Here is a 20,408-nt window from a genome sequence, read left to right on the forward strand (position 1 = left end):
AACTCCAGAAATTCTCTGCTGTTCCCCTCATTCTCTTGTCTTTGTGCTTCTCACTTTGACCATCCTTTATGACATCCAACTCTTGTCCCTCCCATTGCTGTTCTAGGTTTTCATCCATTATTCATATTGATGGTTTTGGGAAACCCACCAAATACCAAGAGACAGGATCAAGTCTTCTTTCCACCTCAGTTCCTGATAGTGAGCAACCTCTACATGATGGTCCCTTTCTTGCAGCACACCAAGACCCAGAATGAACTGCAGCAAGACTCCTGACTTTGTCCTTGTAGGACTGTCCCAAGGCCCAGAGCACAGGCAGCTCCTCTTTGGTCTCTTTCTTGCCCTTTACCTGTTGAGCCTCCTAGGGAACTTGCTCCTTCTGCTGGATATTGGTGCAGATGCACACCTCCACACTCCCATGCACTTCTTCCTCAGCCAACTCTCCCTGGTGGACCTCTGCTTCACTTCCACCACAGCCCCTAAAATGCTTGAGGATCTATGGACAAGTAGTGGATCCATTTCTTTTCCTGGATGTCTGGCCCAGTTATATTTCTTTGCTGCTTTTGCTGATATGGACAGCCTGCTTTTGACTGTCATGGCTATCGACCGCTATGCTGCCATCTGTCATCCTCTGCACTACCCACTACTAATGACTCCCTGTAGATGTGGGCTACTGGTGGGTGGGTCATGGGGGGTGGCCCACTTTGTCTCTCTGGTGCATATTCTGTCCCTATATCAGTTATATTTCTATACTAATCAAGAGATTCACCACTTTTTCTGTGATTTTGGCCCACTCTTTCAACTTTCTTGCTCAGATACCCACCTCAGTGTGGTCCTGATGATGGTTCTGACCGGGTTGTTAGGACTCGGCCCTCTCCTCTGCATCATAAGCTCCTATGCCCATATTTTCCATGCTGTGGCTAGGGTCCCATCAGCACAGGGGAAAAAGAAAGCCCTGGACACATGCAGCTCACACCTCTCTGTTGTCATCCTCTTCTACAACACAGTCTTTGCCACCTACCTGAAGCCCCCATCAACCTCTCACTCCATGGGGGCGCTGGTTGCTGCTGTCATGTATACCCTGGTAACTCCCACTCTCAACCCTTTCATTTACAGTCTGAGAAATAAGGATGTGAAGAGTTCACTGAAAAGGATTCTTGGTATAGAGGGTTCATAGGATTGTGAATAATCCCCCATAAACAACCATTTGGGGGGAAATCCCTCTCCACATCACTAACACAATTACAAGGCAACTCAGTTAACACCAAGGCTGGTACAGATCATTAGATAATCTATGGGAAAGATGGGAAAGAACACTAAACTAAGTTCAGGAGAACTATGATCTAGGTCCCACCTCAGGTGGGGGTTTCTCTGTCTGTCTCTCTCTCTCTCCATGGTAAGGATCTTCATTATTTGTCTGTTGATAGAAAGAGCAATGATAATCAAAATGACCATAGTGATGGCAATACATGATCAATTTTCAATAGCATTAGTGTTAGAACGCAATTTAAAGAAAAGTTAATCCAAGCCACCGTTAGGGTGTGTCTGTCTGTCTGCCTGTCTGTCTGTTTTTCCATGCACGTAGTGTTTGTATGAACACAGCATTTTTCTTTTTCTCTGAATGTCTATCCTTCAGCTGGATACCGGCTGCCACTAAACAACAGCATATTGAATGGAACATACAGACACATATAACATAATATATATAATCAGGTATAGTACATACATACATTACACCTAGTGGCTTATCCCATGTTTTTATTGCCTTTACATAAAGATTTTCTTTAACATCTTAATTTTATTTTATTTTTTTCAGTGTTCCAAGATTCATTGTTTATGCACCCACCCAGTGCTCCAAGCAACATGTGCCCTCTTTAATACCCACCACCAGGCTCACCCATCCCCCTACCCACCTCCCTTCCAAAGCCCTCAGTTTGTTTCTCAGAGTCCATAGTTTCTCATGGTTCATCTCCCACTCCAATTTCTCCCAATTCACTTTTCCTTTCCTTCTCCTAATGTCCTCTGTGTTATTCCTTATGCTCCATAAGTAAGCAAAACCATATGATAATTGGATTTCTCTGCTTGACTTATTTCACTCGGCATAATCTCCTCCAGTTCCATCCATGTTGATACAAAAGTTGGGATTTCATCGTCTCTGATGGAGGCATACTACTCGATTGTATATATGGACCACATCTTTATCCATTCGTCCGTTGAAGGGCATCTTGGTCCTTTCCACAGTTTGGTGACTGTGGCCATTGCTGCTATGAACATTGGAGTTCAGATGACCCTTCTTTTCACTACATCTATCTTTGGAGTAAATACCCAGTAGTGCAATTGCAGGTCATATGGTAGATCTATTTTTAACTTTTTGAGGAACCTCCATACTGTTTTCCAAAGTGGCTGCACCAACTTGCATTCCCACCAAGAAGTTTTCCCCTTTCTCCACATCCTCTCCAACACTTATTGTTTACTGTATTGTAGATTTGGGCCATTCTAATTTGTGTAAGGTGGTATCTCAATGTGGTTTTGATTTCAACCTCCCTGATGGCTAGTGATGATGAACATATTTTCGTGTACCTGTTAGCCATTTGTATGTCTTCTTGGAAGAAATATCTGTTCATGTCTTCTGCCCATTTTTTGACATGATTATCTCTTTTTTGAGTGTGGAGTTTGAGGAGTTCTTTATAGATCTTGGATATCAGCCCTTTGTCTGTTGTGTCATATGCAAATATCTTCTCCCAGTTCGTGGGTTGCCTCTTAGTTTTGTTGAGTGTTTCCTTTGCTGTACAGAAGCTTTTTATCTTGATGAAGTCCCCAAAGTTCATTTTCACTTTTGTTTCCATTGTATTACATTATTCATCATAAAATATTCATCATAAAATACATCATTAGTTTTTGATGCAGTGTTCCAACATTCACTGTTTATATATAACACCCAGTGCTCCATGCAATACATTTATTAACATTTATTTTAAGTTCAGTCCACGTTCTATTTTGGCTCACGGTATGGTTAAAGTCATGTAATTCTTACTTGTTCTATTAATGAGAGAGAAGTTTATCTCTAAATATCATAGTTAATTTTTTCCTTACAGTTCTGCCCCATTATGTGTCATCTACTCTAGAACTCTGTAATTAAGTTCCATCCATTTATTACTTTTGATTTCCTGTGACTGATCTATTATCCTCACAGAAAGTCCCTCTTTGCCTTTAGTGATGCTTCTTGTGTGAAAGCCTATTTTCCCTCAGAATGAAGCAACATTACAGATTTCTTATATTTTTTATTCCTGTGGAATATCCCTTAACTCCTTAACTTCTTACCTATTTTTTGTTTTATATTGCAAGTTTTTCTATTATACATAGAATGTTCTATTCTATCCCGTATGGTTTTTTTTTTATTTTTTAATTTATTTTTTCCATGTTCCAAGATTCACTGTGCTCCCACCCAGTGCTCCATGAAATACTGCCCTCCTTAATACCCACCACCAGGCTCACCCAACCCTCCACACCCCTCCCTTCCAAAACCCTTGGTTTATTTCTCAGAGTCCACAGGAATCCCCAGTTTTCCAAAGTGGCTGCACCAGGTTTCATTCTGACTAGAGTCATATGCTGAGTCTCCAACCATTCTATAAAGAATTCTTGGAAAATGTGACTTTTTAAGACCTATTCCAGTAAGTGCTCTTCCATAAAAAACCCACCCCATTTCCAGGGCACCTGCTTTCACTAAACCTTCTCCATCTGTCTTCTCTTGTTTGGCAATCTGAAATGGACTTTTGGGGTGGGGGCAATTTATTTTATTTTATTTTATTTTGTTTTTTAAACTTTATTTTATTTTTTCAGTGTTCCAAGGTTCATTGTTTATACAGTACCCCAGTTCTGAGAAGCAGCAAATCCTAGTCTCTGAATGCCCCAACTTTATCTCTCTTTTTTAAAGATTTTATTTATTTATTTGACAGAAAGACAGTGAGAGAGGGAATACAAGCAGGGGGAGTGGGAGAGGGAAAAACAGGATCCCTGCTGAGCAGGGAGCACAACATGGGGCTCAATCCCAGGACCCCAAGATCATGACCTGAGCCAAAGGCAGATGCTTAACAACTGAGCCACCCAGGTTTTCCATTCCCAACTTTTTCAAGCTGAATTCTTTTCACAAGAAAAACAGATTATGCTGAGTAAAACAAGTCAAGCAGAGAGAGTCAATTTTCATATGGTTTCACTTATTTGTGGGGCATAAGGAATAATACGGAGGACATGGGGAGATGGAGAGAAGGGAGTTGGGGGAAAGTGGAGGCAGAGACAAACCATGAAAGACTGTGGACTCTGAGAAACAATCTAGGGGTTTGGGAGGGAGGGGAGTGGGAGGTTGGGTGAGCCTGGTGGGTATTATGGAGGGCACGTATTGCATGGAGCACTGGGTGTAGTGCATAAACAATGAATTCTGGAACACTGAAGAGAAATTTTTAAAATAAATAAAATTTTAAAAAAAACATAAAGATCGAACATTGTTTGATGCATTTTCAGAATAAACAGATTTGAGGTGCTCTTCAGTTTGGCTGACTTTGTATTTCTAATCAAAAGAATTTTCCACCTTGAAGCCTGAGGCACACCTTGTTAAAAGTGCATGTTCCACCCACATGCCCTCAGCACTTATGCTGGCCATCCTGGCAGCAGCAACTCCAGGTCTCAATAAGCAAGCACACCAGTGTATACCTTCTTAAAACGCCAACACTCACATGCCAGGGACAAAAATGCTGCCAAAAACAGTTAGAGAGAGCCACTGTAGAAAACTGAATTAAAGGGAAAAGAGGCAAGAACACAACAGAGACATTCAACTTACACCAGAGACACTCCCTGGGAGGCCATGTCCTGGGAAACAGGAAACACTGCACTGCAACACATTGCAGGATCTCTTCTTCATAATAATAGTAATAGTAGGGGACTTTAACGCCCCACTTAGATCAATGGACATATCATCCAAACAGAAAATCAACAAGGAAACAGTGGCTTTGAGTGATACACTGGACCAGATGGATTTAACAGATATATTCAGAACATTTAATAGATTAGAAAACACATTCTTACCAAATGCACATAGAATGAACATTCTCTAGAACAGATCACATATTAGGCCACAAGTCTCAACAATTTCAAAAAAAAATCAAAGTCATACCATACATTATTTCTCAATACAACAGTATGAAACTAGAAATCAACAACAAGAAAAACTGTAGAGCACAAATGCATGGAGGCTAAATAACATGTTACTAAACAATCAGTGGGCCAACTAGGAAATTAATGAAGAAATCCAAATGTATATGGAACCAAATGAAAATTAAAACACAATGGTCCAAATTGCTGGGATGCAGCAAAAGCAATTCAAAGACATAAGTATATAGCAATACAGGCCAACCTCAAGAAGCAAAAAAATCTCAAAGAAACAACCTCACCTCACACCTAAAGTTCAGGAAAAAAAAAAAAAAAACAACAAACAAAACGCCAAACCAGGAGAAGGAAGAAAATAATAAAAAATTAGAGCAGAAATAAATGATGTAGAAACTAAAACAACAAAAACAAACACAAAACAAACAAACAAAAAGCAATAGAACAGATTATTGAAAGCAGGAGCTGGCTCTTTGAAAGCATCAACAAAATTTATATACCTCTAGCTAGATTCATCAAGAAAAAAAAAGAGAGAGAGAAAGACTCACATAAGCAAAATCTCCAATGAGATAGGAGAAATAACCAACATCACAGAAATGCAAACAATTGTAAGCAAATATTGTGAAAAATTATATGTTACCAATTGGATGACCTAGAAGAACTGGATAAATTCCTAGAAGCATATAAAGTACCAAAATGGAAGCAGGAAGAAATAAAAAAATTTGAACAGACCAATTACTAGCAAGGAAATTGAATCAGTAATCAAAACACTCCCAAAAAACCCCAAAGTCCCAAAAAACCCCAAAGTCCAAGACCAGACAGCCTCAAAGGCAAATTCTATCAAACATTTAAAGAAGAGATAATACCTACTCTTTTCAAACTATTCTAAGAAATGGAAGAGGAAGGAAAACTTCCAAATTCATTTTATGAGGCCAGCATTACCCTAACATCAAAACCAGATATAGACACCACAAAGAAAAAAAAAAAAAAAAAACATAACTACGTCTGATAAACATAGATGCAAAAATACTAAGCAAAATACTAGCAAACCCAGTTCACATCACATATGCCTTCCTTGCCCTGGGTGTTATACATAACTAAGGAATCACTGAACACTACATCAAGAACTAATGATGTACATACAACTGGTATTACTGGGATACTACAACTGGTAAATGAATTCAGTAAAGTCTCAGGATACAAAATCAATGTACAGAAATCTGTTGCATGTCTATATACTAATAATGAAGCAGCAGAAATAGAAATTAAGAAAACCACCCCACTTACAATTTCACCAAAAATAGTAAAGTATGTAGGAATAAACTTAAGCAAGGAAGTGAAAGACCTGCACTCTGAAAACTATAATCACTGATGAAAGAAACTGAGGAAGGCTCAACAAAATGGAAAGACATTCCTGGCTCATGGATTGGAAAAACAAATATTAAAAAATTATATTACCTAAAGCAATCTACATACTTAATACAGCCTTTATCAAAATATTTTTTACAGAATTAGAACAATTCTAAGAATTTGTATGGAACCACAAAAGACCCTGAATAGTCAAAGAAATCTTGAAAAAGAAAAGCAAAGCAAGAGGCATCACAATTCAAGGCTTTGAATTATATTACAAAGCTGTAGTAATCAAAAGAGTATGATACTGGCACAAAAATAAACACATAGATCAATAGAATAGAATAGAAAACACTGAAATAAACCCATAATTATATGGTCAATTAATCTTTAACAAAGCAGGAAATAACATCCAATAGGAAAAAGACAGGCTTTTCAACAAATGTGTTTTTTTAATATTTTATTTATTTATTTGACAGACAGAGATCACAAGTAGGCAGAGAGGCAGGCAGAGAGAGAGGAGGAAGCAGGCTCCCTGTGGAGCAGAGAGCCCGATGTGGGACTTGATCCCAGGACCCTGGGATCATGACCTGAGCTGAAGGCAGAGGCTTTAACCCACTGAGCCACCCAGGCGCCCCTATGAATGGTGTTTTTAAAACTGGGCAAGCCACATGCAGAAAAATGAAACTGGACCACTTTCTTGCACCATACACAAAATTAAATTCAAAATGGATTAAAGACCTAAATGGAGGCAGGTAACCATAAAACTCCTAGAAAATGTCTATACTGCCTAGAGCAATCTATACTTTCAATTCCATTCTGATCAAAATTCCACCAGCATTTTTCAAAGAGCTGGAGCAAACAATCCTAAAATTTGTGTGGAGTCAGAAGAGACCCCGAATTGCTAAGGAAATGTTTAAAAAGAAAAACAAAACTGGGAGCATCATGTTGCCTGATTTGAAGCTTTACTACAAAGCTGTGATCACCAAGACAGCATGGTACTGGCACAAAAACAGACACAAAGACCAGTGTAACAGAGTAGAGAGCCCAGATATACACCTGCAACTCTATGGTCAAATAATCTTTGACAGACCAGGAAAAAATATACAATGGAAAAAAGAGAATTTCTTCAATAAATGGTGCTAGGAAAATTAGACAGGTATGTGTAGAAGAATATAACTTGACTGTTCTCTTACACCATACACAAAGATAAACTTGAAATGGATAAAACACCTCAACATGAGACAGGAATCCATCAGAATCATAGAGGAGAACATAGGCAGTAACCTCTTCAATATCGGCCACAGCAAATTCTTTCAAGATAAGTCTCTGAAGGCAAAGGAAACAAAGTGAAAATGAATTCATGGGACTTTATCAAGATCAAAAGGTTCTTCATAGCAAAGGAAACAGTCAACAAAACAAAGAGGCAACCCACAGAGTGGGAGAAGATACTCGCAAATGACAATACAGATAAAAAGTTGATATCCAGGATCTAGAAAGAACTCGTCAAACAACACACACAAAACAAATAATCATATCAAAAAATGGGCAGAAGCCTGAACAGACAATTCTCCAATGGAGACATACAAATGGCTATCAGACACATGAAAAAATGTTCATCATCACTAACCATCAGGGAGATTCAAATTAAAACCACATTGAGATACCACCTTACACCAGTTAGAATGGCCAAAATTAGCAAGACAGGAAACAACATGTGTTGGAGAGGATGTGGAGAAAGGGGAACCCTTTTACACTGTTGGTGGGAATGCAAGTTGGTGCAGCCACTTTGGAGAACAGTGTGGAGATTCCTCAAGAAATTAAAAATAGAGCTTCCCTATGACCCTGCCATTGCACTAGTGGGTATTTACCCCAAAGATACAGATGGAGTGAAAAGATGGGCCATCTGCACCCCAATGTTTATAGCAGCAATGGCCATGGTCACCAAACTGTGGAAAGAACCAAGATGCCCTTCAACGGACGACTGAATAAGGAAGATGTGGTCCATATACACTATGGAGTATTATGCCTCCATCAGAAAGGATGAATACCCAACTTTTGTAGCAACATGGACGGGACTAGAAGAGATGATGCTGAGTGAAATAAGTCAAGCAGAGAGAGTCAAGTATCATATTGTTTCACTTATTTGTGGAGCATAACAAATAGCATGGAGGACAAGGGGAGTTATAGAGGAGAAGGGAGTTGAGGGAAATTGGAAGGGGAGGTGAACCATGAGAGACTATGGACTCTGAAAAACAATCTGAGGGTTTTGAAGGGGCGGGGAATAGGAGGTTGGGGAAACCAGGTGGTGGGTATTGGACAGGGCACGGATTGCATGGAGCACTGGGTGTGGTGCAAAAACAATGAATACTGTTACACTGAAAATAAATTTTGAAAATTTAAAAATTAAAAAATTTAAAAAACAAAAACAAAAAAAATTAATGCAGTCGATCACATTATTTGATTTGCCAGTATTGAATGACACTTACAGTCCAGGAATATATCCCACTTGAGCATGGTGAATAAATCTTTAATTGTAAAATAAATAAATAAATAAATAAATAAATAAAGATTTTTTTTTTAAGTAAATTATTGGGACTTCATCAAAATAAAAAGCTTTTATGCAATGAAGGCAATAATCAACAAAACTAAAGCACAACCTATGGAATGGGAGAAGATATTTGCAGAAATATCCAATAAATGGTTAGTATCCAAAACATATAAGGAACTTATACAACTCAGCACCAAAACAAAACAAATAATCCAATTTTAAAGTGGCCATAAAACAAAAACAGACATTTCTCCAAAGGAGACACACAGAGGGCCAACAGACACATGAAAAGATGGTCAACACTACTCCTCATCAGGGAAATACAAGCCAAAACTACAATAAGCTACCACCTCACACCTGTCAGAATGGCTAAAATTAAAAACACAGGAAACAACAGGTGTTAATGAGGATATGAAGGGAAGAAATTCTCTTGCATTGTTGGTGAGAATGCAAACTGCTATAGGCACTGGTGTGCTATATGGGGTTTCCTCAAAAAGTTACAAATAGGGGTGCCTGGGTGGCTCAGTGGGTTAAGCCTCTGCCTTTGGCTCAGGTCATGATCTCAAGGTCCTGGGATCGAGCCCCGCATTGGGCTCTCTGCTCAGCGGTGAGCCTGCTTCCTCCTCTCTCTGCCTGCCTCTCTGCCTATTTGTGATCTCTCTCTCTCTGTCAAATAAATAAATAAAATCTTTTAAAAAAAGTTACAAATAGAATTCCAAAAAGTACAAACACTAATTCAAAGGGATACATGCAACCATATATTTATAGCAGCATTATTGACAATGGCTAAATTATGGAAACATCCCAAGTGTCCATCAATAGATGAAAGGATAAAGATATTTTATATATACATTATAGATGATACATAGATAGATAGATAGATAGATAGATGATAGATATGCATACACATACACACACATAATGGACTATTATTCAGCATAAAGAAGAATGAAATCTTGCTATTTACAATGAAGTGGATGGAGCTAATGACTATAATACTAAAAGAAGTAAGTCAGTCAAAGAAAGACAAATACCATTTGATTTTACTCGTAAGTGAAATTTGAGAAACAAAACAGATGGACAAGGGGAAGAAAAGAGATTGGGAGAAACCAATAAACAGACTCCTAACTAAGTGGTGGTCACCTGAGGGGAGGTGGGTGTGGGACTGGTACATGGACAGGACTGGAGGAGATTATGCTGAGTGAAATAGTCAAGCAAAGAAAGTCAATTATCATATGGTTTAACTTACTTGTGGAGCATAAAGAATAACATGGAGGACATTAGGAGAAGGAAAGGAAAAGTGAATTGGGGTAAATCAGAGAGGGAGACAAAGCATGAGAGACTGTGGACTCTGAGAAACAAACTGATGATTTTAGAAGGGAGGGGGTGAGAGGATAGATGAGCCTAGTTTTGGGTATTAAGGAGAGCACAGAGCATTGGCTGTGGTGCATGAACAATTAATCATGGAACACTGAAAAAATTAAATTAAATTAAAAAATAAGAAATGTAATATTAAAACATGAGAAAAAAAGAAATTTTCACCATAAAAACACAAAATAGCAATTAATTAATTACAACAGGTATTTCTTGTAACAAATTTTTGAACTCTTTAATTTTACAGATATTGAATATATAAAATCTTCACAGTATAAGAAGGAGAAAACTGTGATAAAATTATTTCAGCTCAGTAGAAGCTGGGACACAGTCACAAAAACAGTATTGATCATGTCAGGAGAACTTACAACTACAGTAATTAATCTAAAATTAAACTAATAACTGCCAGTTTGTAAGAAACTCAGTGACAAGGCTGTTGCTATTTCCTATGTCAAGTTATTGAAAAAATAGAGCATCATTCACCTAAAAACTGTCATAAGAAACTAGTCATCACAATGGAAATTCTCTAAAATCAGTAAATTATTTGGAAATTATCCAAATAATATGAAGAATGATTTATGCCCGCAATTATATCATCAAATATTCTTTTTTTATTTAAACTTTATTTTTTCAGTGTTCTAAGATCCATTGTTTATGCATCACACCCAGTGCTCCATGCAATATGTGCTCTCCTTAAAACCCACTACCTGGCTCACCCAACCCCTCAAACCCACCCCTTCCAAAACCCTCAGTTTGTTTCTCAGAGTCCACAGTCTCTCATGCTTTGTCTCTCCCTCCAATTTCCCCCAACTCCCTTCTCCTCTCCTTCTCCCAATGTTCTCCGTGTTATTCCTTATGCTCCACAAGTAAGTGAAACCATATGATAATTGACTCTCTCTGCTTGACTTATTTCACTCAGCATAATCTCCTCCAGTCCCATCCATGTTGATACAAAAATTGGGTATTCATCCTTTCTGATGGAGGCATAATATTCCATTGTATATATGGACCACATCTTCTTTATCCATTCATCTGTTGAAGGGCATCTTGGTTCTTTCCACAGTTTGGCAATTGTGGCCATTGCTGCTTATTCAACCAATATTCTTCATGGCATTTCTGAATATATACCTTCATATATATTTACTTCAGCAAGAGGATCCAGGAATATAACCATCCTAAGAACAATGTTTAGGCTACACCTTGTCTTGGGAGTTCCTATAGGTATTAGTTAGGGTAAAATGAACCTATAAACACCATGAAGGGCAAACATTCCATAATATCTACAGCAGAGGAACTTTGTCTATCACACACCATCTCACTGAAATGTCATCTTTCAAGATTCCTGGTTTTACCCAAGGATCTCCACATTTTTTACTATGTTATATTAGTCACCATATAGTACATCATTAGTTTTTGATGTAGTGTTCCATTATTCACTGTTTGCATATAACAGCCAGGGCACCATGCAATATTTGCATCACAGAACTAACCCATCCTCCCATCCCCTCCACTATAAAACCCTCAGTTTGTTTTTCAGAGTCCATAGTCTCTCATCATTCATTTCCACCTCCAATCCACCCCTCTTCATTTCCGCCTTCCTTCTCCTAATGTCCTCCATGCTATTCCTTATGTTCCACAAATATGTGAAACCATATAATAATTGACTTTCTCTGCTTGACTTATTCATTTAGCATAATTGCCAGTCCCATCCATGTTGATGAAAAAGTTGGGTATTCATCCTTTCTGATGTAATATTCTGAGTAATATTCTGAGTAATATTCCATTGTGTATATGGACCACATATTCTTCATCCATTTGTCTGTTGAAGGGCATCTCTGCTCTCTCCACAGTTTGGCTATTGTGGACACTGCTGCTATGAACTTTGGGGTGCATATGGCCCTTCTTTTCACTATATCTGTATCTTTGGGATAAATACCTAGTATGATTGCTGGGTCAAAGGGTAGCTCTATTTTTAACTTTTGGAGGAACATCCACACTGTTTTCCAAAGTGGTTATACCAACTTGCATTCCCACCAACAGTGTAGGAGGGTTCCCCTTTCTCCACAGCCTCACTTGACAAGGATCTCTATTTTAACCCATTACTACATGCTGGCTGTAGCTTTCCCTTCCATAAACAAAGTTTACTACAACATTGAAATTGCTTGGGAAGTGAGCTGTCAAAGTTCCTGAGGCATTTTTAAAAAGAAGAGTAAGTATAGACATTTTAACAATGTCTATTCTTCTGATCCAAGAGCATGAATGGTCTTCCATCTTTTGGTGTCTTCTTCGATTTCTTTCATGAGTGTTCTGTAGTTCCTCGAGTACAGTTCCTTTACCTCTTTGGTTAGGTTTATTCCCAGGTATCTCATGGTTCTTGGTGCTATTGTAAATTGAACCGATTCTCTAATTTCCCTTTCTGTATTTTCATTGTTAGTGTATAAGAAAGCCACTGATTTCTGTACATTGACTTTGTATCCTGCCACGTTACTGAATTGCTGTATGAGTTCTAGTAGTTTGGGGGTGGAGTCTTTTGGGTTTTCCATATAAAGAATCATGTCATCTGCGAAGAGAGAGAGTTGGACTTCTTCATTGCCAATTTGGATACCTTTTATTTCTCTTTGTTGTCTGATTGCTGTTGCTAGGACTTCAAATACTATGTTGAAGAAGAGTGGTGAGAGTGGGCATCCTTGTCGTGTCCTGATCTCAACGGGAAGGCTGCAAGCTTTTTCCCATTGAGGATGATATTTGCTGTGGGTCTTCCATAGATAGAATTTATGAAGTTCAGGAATGATCCCTCTATCCCTATACTTTGAAGTGTTTTAATCAGAAACGGATGCTGGTTTTTGTCAAATGCTTTTTCCACATCAATTGAGAGGACCCTGTGGTTCTTCTCTCTTTTCTTATTAATTTGTTCTATCACATTGATTGATTTGCGAATGTTGAACCATCCTTGTAGCCCAGGAATGAATCCCACCTGGTCATGGTGGATAATCTTTTTAATATGTTGCTGGATCCTGTTTGCTAGGATCTTATTGAGAGTCTTAGCATCCATATTCATCAGTGATGTTGGTCTGAAATTCTCCTTTTTGGTAGGGTCTTTGCCTGGTTTGGGGATCAGGGTAATGCTGGCTTCATAGAAAAAGTCTGGAAGTTTTCCTTCTGCTTCAATTTTTTGAAACAGCTTCAGGAGAATAGGTGTTATTTCTTCTTTGAAAGTTTGGTAGAATTCCCCAGGGAATCCATCAGGTCCTGGGCTCTTGGTTTTTTGGGAGGTTTTTGATCACTGCTTCAATCTCGTTACTAGATATCAGTCTATTTAGGTTGTCAATTTCTTCCTGGTGCAATTTTGGGAGTTTACAGTTTTCCAGGAATGCATCCATTTCATCTAGGTTGCTTAGCTTATTGGCATATAACTGTTGGTAAATACTTCTGATGATTGTTTCTACTTCCTTGGTGTTCGTTGTGATCTCTCCCTTTTCATTCATAATTTTATGAATTTGGGCTTTCTCTCTTTTCTTTTGGATTAGTGTGGCCAATGGTTTATCGATCTTATTGACTCTTTCAAAAAACCAGCTTCTAGTTTCATTGATACGTTCTACTGTATCTCTGGTTTCTACCTCATTGATCTCAGCTCTAATCTTGATGATTTCCCTTCTTATGTGTGGAGTTGGTTTGATTTGTTGTTGATTCTCCAGTTCTTTAAGGTGTAGAGAGAGCTACTGTGTTCTGGATTTTTCGATTTTTTTGAGGGAGGCTTGGATGGCTATTTATTTCCCCCTTAGGACCGCCTTTGCTGTATCCCATAGGTTTTGGACCAAAGTGTCTTCATTCTCATTGGTTTCCATGAATTTTTTCAGTTCTTGTTTATAGCAGCAATGGCCACAGTTGCCAAACTGTGGAAAGAACCAAGATGCCCTTCAATGGACAAATGGATAAGGAAGATGTGGTCCATATACACTATGGAGTATTATACCTCCATCAGAAAGGATGAATACCCAACTTTTGTAGCAACATGGATGGGACTGGAAGAGATGATGCTGAGTGAAATAAGTCAAGCAGAGAGAGTCAATTATCTTATGGTTTCACTTATTTGTGGAGCATAACAAATAGCATGGAGGACATGGGGAGTTAGGAGAAGGGAGTTGGGGGAAATTGGAAGGGGAGGTGAACAATGAGAGACTATGGACTCTGAAAAACAATCTGAAGGGTTTGATGAGGTGGGGGGTGGGAGGTTGGGGGAACCAGGTGGTGGGTATTAGAGAGGGCACAGACTGCATGGAGCACTGGGTGTGGTACAAAAACAATGAATACTGTTATGCTGAAAATAAATTTTAAAAATGTATGATAAATTTCAATCTAAAAAAAAGAAGAGTAAGTGTTTGGTACATTCTGTAAGATAGGAAGTCCTAAAATAAAATATTATTAATTAAAAGACAATTTGTTCAATGGGGGGGAAGTGGAAGACTAGACTGTGTATGAGAGGGGCTTGGAATTTTATAGAGATGGCTTCATATTTGTGAAAAAAAGCGTCACAGTTTGTCTGCAGAGAAACAAAGTGGAGCCAATTCCAGCTGATGCTCTCACAACATGTAAACATCCACCCTAAAAGGCTACAGTTCTAAATGGCAAATAAAGACTCTAATCAATGAATAAGGCCAGTTACATAATTTGTGGAGCTCAGTGCAAAATAAAGATTCAGGGTTCCTTTTTCAAAACTACTAAGAATTTCAAGATGATGGAAACAGAGCATTAAATCAGGCATGTCAGCATCCTGTGAGACTGTAGCAGTTACATGGCCATGAAGCTTGCTTAGTGATAAGAGAATATTTAAGACAATTTAATTTTGACTTGAGGAGGAAAATAATTTACAAATGAGACCTCAGAGAGACAAAACATAAAGAGGAAAATTGCCAGACATGTGACTCATGCTAGATTTCTAAACATCTGCAGGAACTGTAGGTAAATTGAGGTGGGTGGTATTTTGAAAGAATGGAGACTACACTGCAGTTATCTTTAGAACTGGAGAGCCTTAGGCTGAACCCTAATTTCACAATTTATTGAAAAACATTAGCATTTAATTGCAGTGAAATTTGCTGATGGTAGATCCTAAGCATTATCTCCACACATGAGTCTGCAATGTGAGATGGTAGATGAGTTAATTATCTTGATTGTGGTAATCATTACACAATGTTCATGTAAATCAATTCATCACACTCTGCACCTGAAATATATGTAACTATAATTGTCAATTATTCCTCAATAAAGTTGGGAGGAAACAATGAGTTTACTTAAATCCTTGAAGTCCCATTTTTCTTGTGGTAAAGTAGGAATGACTTTAGTTCTTCCCTCCATGAATGCTGGAAAGAATTAAATGAGCTAATACATGTAAGGAACTCAGAACAATAACATACAATGAATACACAATATTTTTTTCCATTATATTTACAGCATGTACCTGAGCAAGGAATTTTTTAAAATTTTATTTTGTTTTTTCAGTGTTCCAAGATTCATTGTTTATGCACCACATCCAGTGCTCCATGCAGTAAGTGCCCTCCTTAATACCCACCACCAGGCCCACCTAACCCCCTATCTCCCTCCCCTCCAAAACTCTTTTTCTCAGAGTGAGCAAGGAATTTTTAATGTGATAAATATACAATGAATTTCTGAAAATCAACAAAAATTGATTACAATAGAAAGATGGACAAAGTACATGGTGTTTATAACTGTGATCAGAAAGTTTGGATAGATGTCAGATAGCATATAGATATTCCTTGGATGAAGCATATGGAATATTCTCACCTGCAGGATCCAGCAAGAAGCAAGGATACATGTGGGAGAGACCAGCCCCATTCCCCTAGAGAGAAATGTGAGCTTTGGGATCCCAAAATTAAGGAAAATAACTTAGTGCTATTACAAACAGTGAAGAGTCAGATTTAAGCTAAACAAAAGTAATACTACTCCTTATTCCCCTGTCTTTGTTTTCAAAAAACCCACATTAATAAATGAATAGAATAGTAAAGATAATCATCATTCTGTATGGCTCAATGGAACATAACTGACCCCATTCCTTAATTGTCATTCCAAAATTTATTAATTTTTCTTCACGAAGTTTTTTCAGGGAAGTCCCGAAGGTGATAAAAGAATAAAAGATAACTGAACTAAGAAAATATAGGAGGACACTGGGAATAGTGCTATCCAAGATTCTGCAACTAAGGAAGAAACATAGTAAGGGAGAAAAAAACAAAAGAGATGGAACTCAAGATAGGAATTCCCCATGAGGAAGTTTCTTGAATTGCAGCTGAGGGGAAGTATACTGTTTATACTCACAGAGATCCTGCTCAGACCCGGAGGACATGCTCTCTCTGTATTTATATGTCTAAAGTCTGTGACTTATCAGAGGAAGAAGAAATTTCAGAAAGAGAGGAAGAGGTTTCTGAGGATGAAGAGCTCATGCTGCCATCTCAATATGAACAGTTGCTTCAAATAACTTTCTACTCTTTATAATCCTTGGGAGTGTACACCTGAAAAGCTTTCCAGACTGTGAATTTGAGCATTCAATCAGGTAAGAGAATGCCGCAGGAGATAGGCTGGAGAGGGGCCCATGTTTTCTGTGGAATTGTTCATATTCAAGTCAAATGCCCAGGATTCAGAGTTAGTTTCCTACCTTATGATGGATTCCTCTTCACATTTGTGAATTATGAAGGCTCTTTATACATTTTCATTGCCATATCTCATTTTCAGTTCATCATGCCTACTTCTTTAAATACTCTCTAAGGTAAATATGTAATCTCTGAGTATGAAAATTGCAATGAAATAAATCAGTACAAATGAGTCTGATTACTAATTTTCTTTAAATGTTAGAAAAAGGTTTGTTCCCCCAAATGAATTTTTTTAAAGATTTTATTTATTTATTTGACAGAGAGAGATCACAAGTAGACAGAGAGGCAGGCAGAGAGAGAGGAGGGAGCAGGCTCCCCACTGAGCAGAGAGCCCAATGCGGGACTCGATCCCAGGACCCTGAGATCACGACCCGAGCCAAAGGCAGCGGCCTAACCCACTGAGCCACCCAGGTGCCCCCAAATGAATTTTTGAAACAATTTACTTTTATGAGTCAGAGAACCAAAAATGATATTTGGCATATCATTGTGTCTTAAACAGCAGTGGGTTTTACCAGTGTGTAAAACACATGTGGCTGTCAAAGAAAGCTAGTCTGAACTGCTTGAAGCCAGCCTTGCATGGAACTACAGCACAGATTGGATAATTGTTCAAAACGTCCTCCAGCTATACTGCCAAGAATCCCATGGGCCACCTAGAAGTGTTCCCTCATCTACCCACTCTATTCCAGTCACATCTACTCTCTAATCTCCTCTCAGGGATTCCTCAAACTTTGAAAGACTCCTCTTCCTCAGGAGGCACTCCAATGTCTGTAATCTCAATCCAGACTTTATCATTCTTATCATTCTCTCCTTGTCTGTTTTTTTCTTAAGTAAAAACCTATCAGGTGGTTTTATACTAGGTCAAGAGGTAGCAGTGTTGTGGGATACTTAATTGTCCCCTGTGATAGTTGACTTAGGTAGATTAAAGGAAAGTTAAATTTGAAGATAGATGCTTGGGGCACCTGGGTGGCTCAGTGGGTTAAGCCTCTGCCTTCAGCTCAGGTCATGATCCCAGGGTGCTGGGATCAAGCCCCACATGGGAGGGAGGTCTCTGCTCAGCAAGGGGCCTGCTTCCCCCTTCCCCTCGGTCTGCCTCTCTGCCTACGTGTGATCTCTTCCTGTCAAATAAACAAAATCTTTTTTAAAAAACAAAGAAGAAGAAAAAGAAGAAGAAGAAGAAGAAGGAGGAGGAGGAGGAGGAGGAGGAGGAAGAGAAGGAGAAGGAGAAGGAGAAGATGATGATGATGATAGATGCTTGGGGAACCCAGGTGGCTCAGTCAGTTGGGCATCTGCCTTAGGCTCAGGTCATGATCTCAGGGTCCTGGAATCAAGTCCTGCATTGGGCACTCTGCTCAGCAGGGTGCTCTCCCTCTCCCTCTGCCTGTTGCTCCCCTGCTTGTGCACTCTCTCTCTGTCAAATGAGTAAGTAAAATCTTTTTAAAATTTTTTAAAATTTATTTTTAAAAAGAAAGTAGATATTCACAGCCAGAGAAGATGGTAGTCTGGCAACATGCTCTGAGTCTCTGGGAGAAAGAAAAATATTAATGAAAAATCTAATATGGGAAAAAAGTTGTTCAGTCATGTCCCATAACCAACATGTCACTGTCATACTCAATAGTCCAATGATCCAAATCTTGTACGTTTCCTGATCTTAGAACTATGTAAAACAATGCTTTCCCTCAAAATGTTGTTGTGTAGATGAGAAAATCCTCAGCTGCAAAGACTCTGATCTCATCATTCTATATAATATTTTATCTTCTCTCTTAAGTGATGCTGAATCAAACCTCAGTCACTGAATTTCTCCTCCTGGGAGTAACAGACAACCAAGCACTGCTGCCTTATCTCTTCATGGTTTTTCTTGCAATCTATGCTGTCAGTGTGGTTGGGAATGGAGCTGTCCTGATGATTGTCATCTCTTATTCGAGACTCCATTTACCCATGTATTTCTTCCTGGGAAATCTATCATGTCTAGATGTCTGCTATTCCACAGTGACACTGCCAAAGATGCTGGAGAACTTCTTCTCTGCACACAAGTCAATTTCCTTCTTGGGATGCATAAGCCAGCTTCACTTCTTCCACTTCCTGGGCAGCACAGAGGCCTTGCTGTTGGCTGTGATGGCCTTTGACCGCTTTGTGGCTATCTGCAGGCCACTGCATTACTCTGTCATCATGAATTATCAGCTCTGTACCCAGATGGCTGTCATTGTCTGGACCACTGGTTTTTTCCATGCCCTGCTGCATTCCATAATGACCTCTCACTTGAACTTCTGTTACTCTAATCAGATCCATCACTTCTTCTGTGATGTCAAACCTTTGCTGGAGTTGGCTTGTGGAAACACCGAGCTCAACCAGTGGCTTCTCAATATAGTTACAGGGACCATTTCCATGGGCTCCTTCTCCCTAACACTTCTCTCCTACTTCTACATTATCATCTCTCTTTTCTCCAAGTCTCGTTCTTGCAGCACACTTCACAAAGCACTGTCCACGTGTGCCTCTCACTTCATGGTGGTCATTCTTTTCTATGCTCCTGTTCTCTTCACTTACATTCGTCCTGCATCAGGCAGTTCCATGGAACAGGACCTGGCACCTGCCATCATGTACAGTGTGGTCACTCCTGTACTAAACCCACTGATCTATACTTTAAGGAACAAGGAAGTGAAAGGGGCCTTGAGTACTGTGATCAGAAAAGGGGGGGTTATACCTCTTCTCAGATCATGTACAATATGCATAATAGAAGGAAGCAGCTAAGGAAAGATAAATGAGAAAGGCCAGCCTGCTTAAATTCCTAGTAGCATAAGGGAAAGATGAACATATTGGATACCAGCCATGGATTCTAAATGTTGAATTTGGTTTTAGGATATCAGCTGATAAAACTGATTGGCTATGTATTCTTTAGTGAAACAAGGTATAGAAATACGCCTATATTACCCATCTATTGGGTAGCTGAATAGTACTTAAGGCTGTTTATCTGTGTGGTCCCCCTAAGTTAACATATTTTAATGTAAGCAATAAAATTATTATGCTTTATATTTTAAGGATTTGAATTTTGAGCCACAGTTACTCAATTAGATAAAAAAGGGCAATTTGAAAATTACTTAGGAGGAATTTTTAAGCAATGTGTCATGACTTCTTTTTCTCTAAGCAGGAAGGAAAGTAATTAAAACAAATGACGTAAACACTAACTAACAGGGATAAAATAGCCAATGGTTTATCGAGAATTCTGAAACCTCTATCCCCAGAAGTGTTTTAATGTCAACTTGATAAACAGTAAAAGATTACTGTGAAATATTGAAAGTTGAGTCAGATTGGGGGGGAAAAAAATC

The 20,408-nt window shown here is 38.7% G+C and overlaps 2 protein-coding genes across 2 annotated transcripts; both read left to right on the plus strand.

The window, feature by feature from the left end:
* Positions 1–250: 250 nt before the first annotated feature.
* LOC116874922 (olfactory receptor 24-like) lies at positions 251–1,174 on the plus strand. Its single transcript, XM_032869980.1, has one exon. It carries the CDS (start codon positions 251–253, stop codon positions 1,172–1,174), a length of 924 nt encoding a protein of 307 aa, XP_032725871.1.
* Positions 1,175–18,855: 17,681 nt separating this feature from the next.
* LOC116874923 (olfactory receptor 12D2-like) lies at positions 18,856–19,833 on the plus strand. Its single transcript, XM_032869981.1, has one exon. The coding sequence runs from the start codon at positions 18,856–18,858 to the stop codon at positions 19,831–19,833; it is 978 nt and encodes a 325-aa protein (XP_032725872.1).
* Positions 19,834–20,408: the final 575 nt, after the last annotated feature.

The sequence above is a fragment of the Lontra canadensis genome, unplaced genomic scaffold (assembly GCF_010015895.1).
Source record: "Lontra canadensis isolate GAN:19392208 unplaced genomic scaffold, GSC_riverotter_1.0 scaffold39, whole genome shotgun sequence".
NCBI classification, from domain to species: Eukaryota; Metazoa; Chordata; class Mammalia; order Carnivora; family Mustelidae; genus Lontra; species Lontra canadensis.

What these genes read in the sequence shown, in the direction of transcription:
- LOC116874922 (XM_032869980.1), top strand. Translation starts at nt 251, where the DNA reads ATGAACTGCAGCAAGACTCCTGACTTTGTCCTTGTAGGACTGTCCCAA.
- LOC116874923 (XM_032869981.1), top strand. Translation starts at nt 18,856, where the DNA reads ATGCTGAATCAAACCTCAGTCACTGAATTTCTCCTCCTGGGAGTAACA.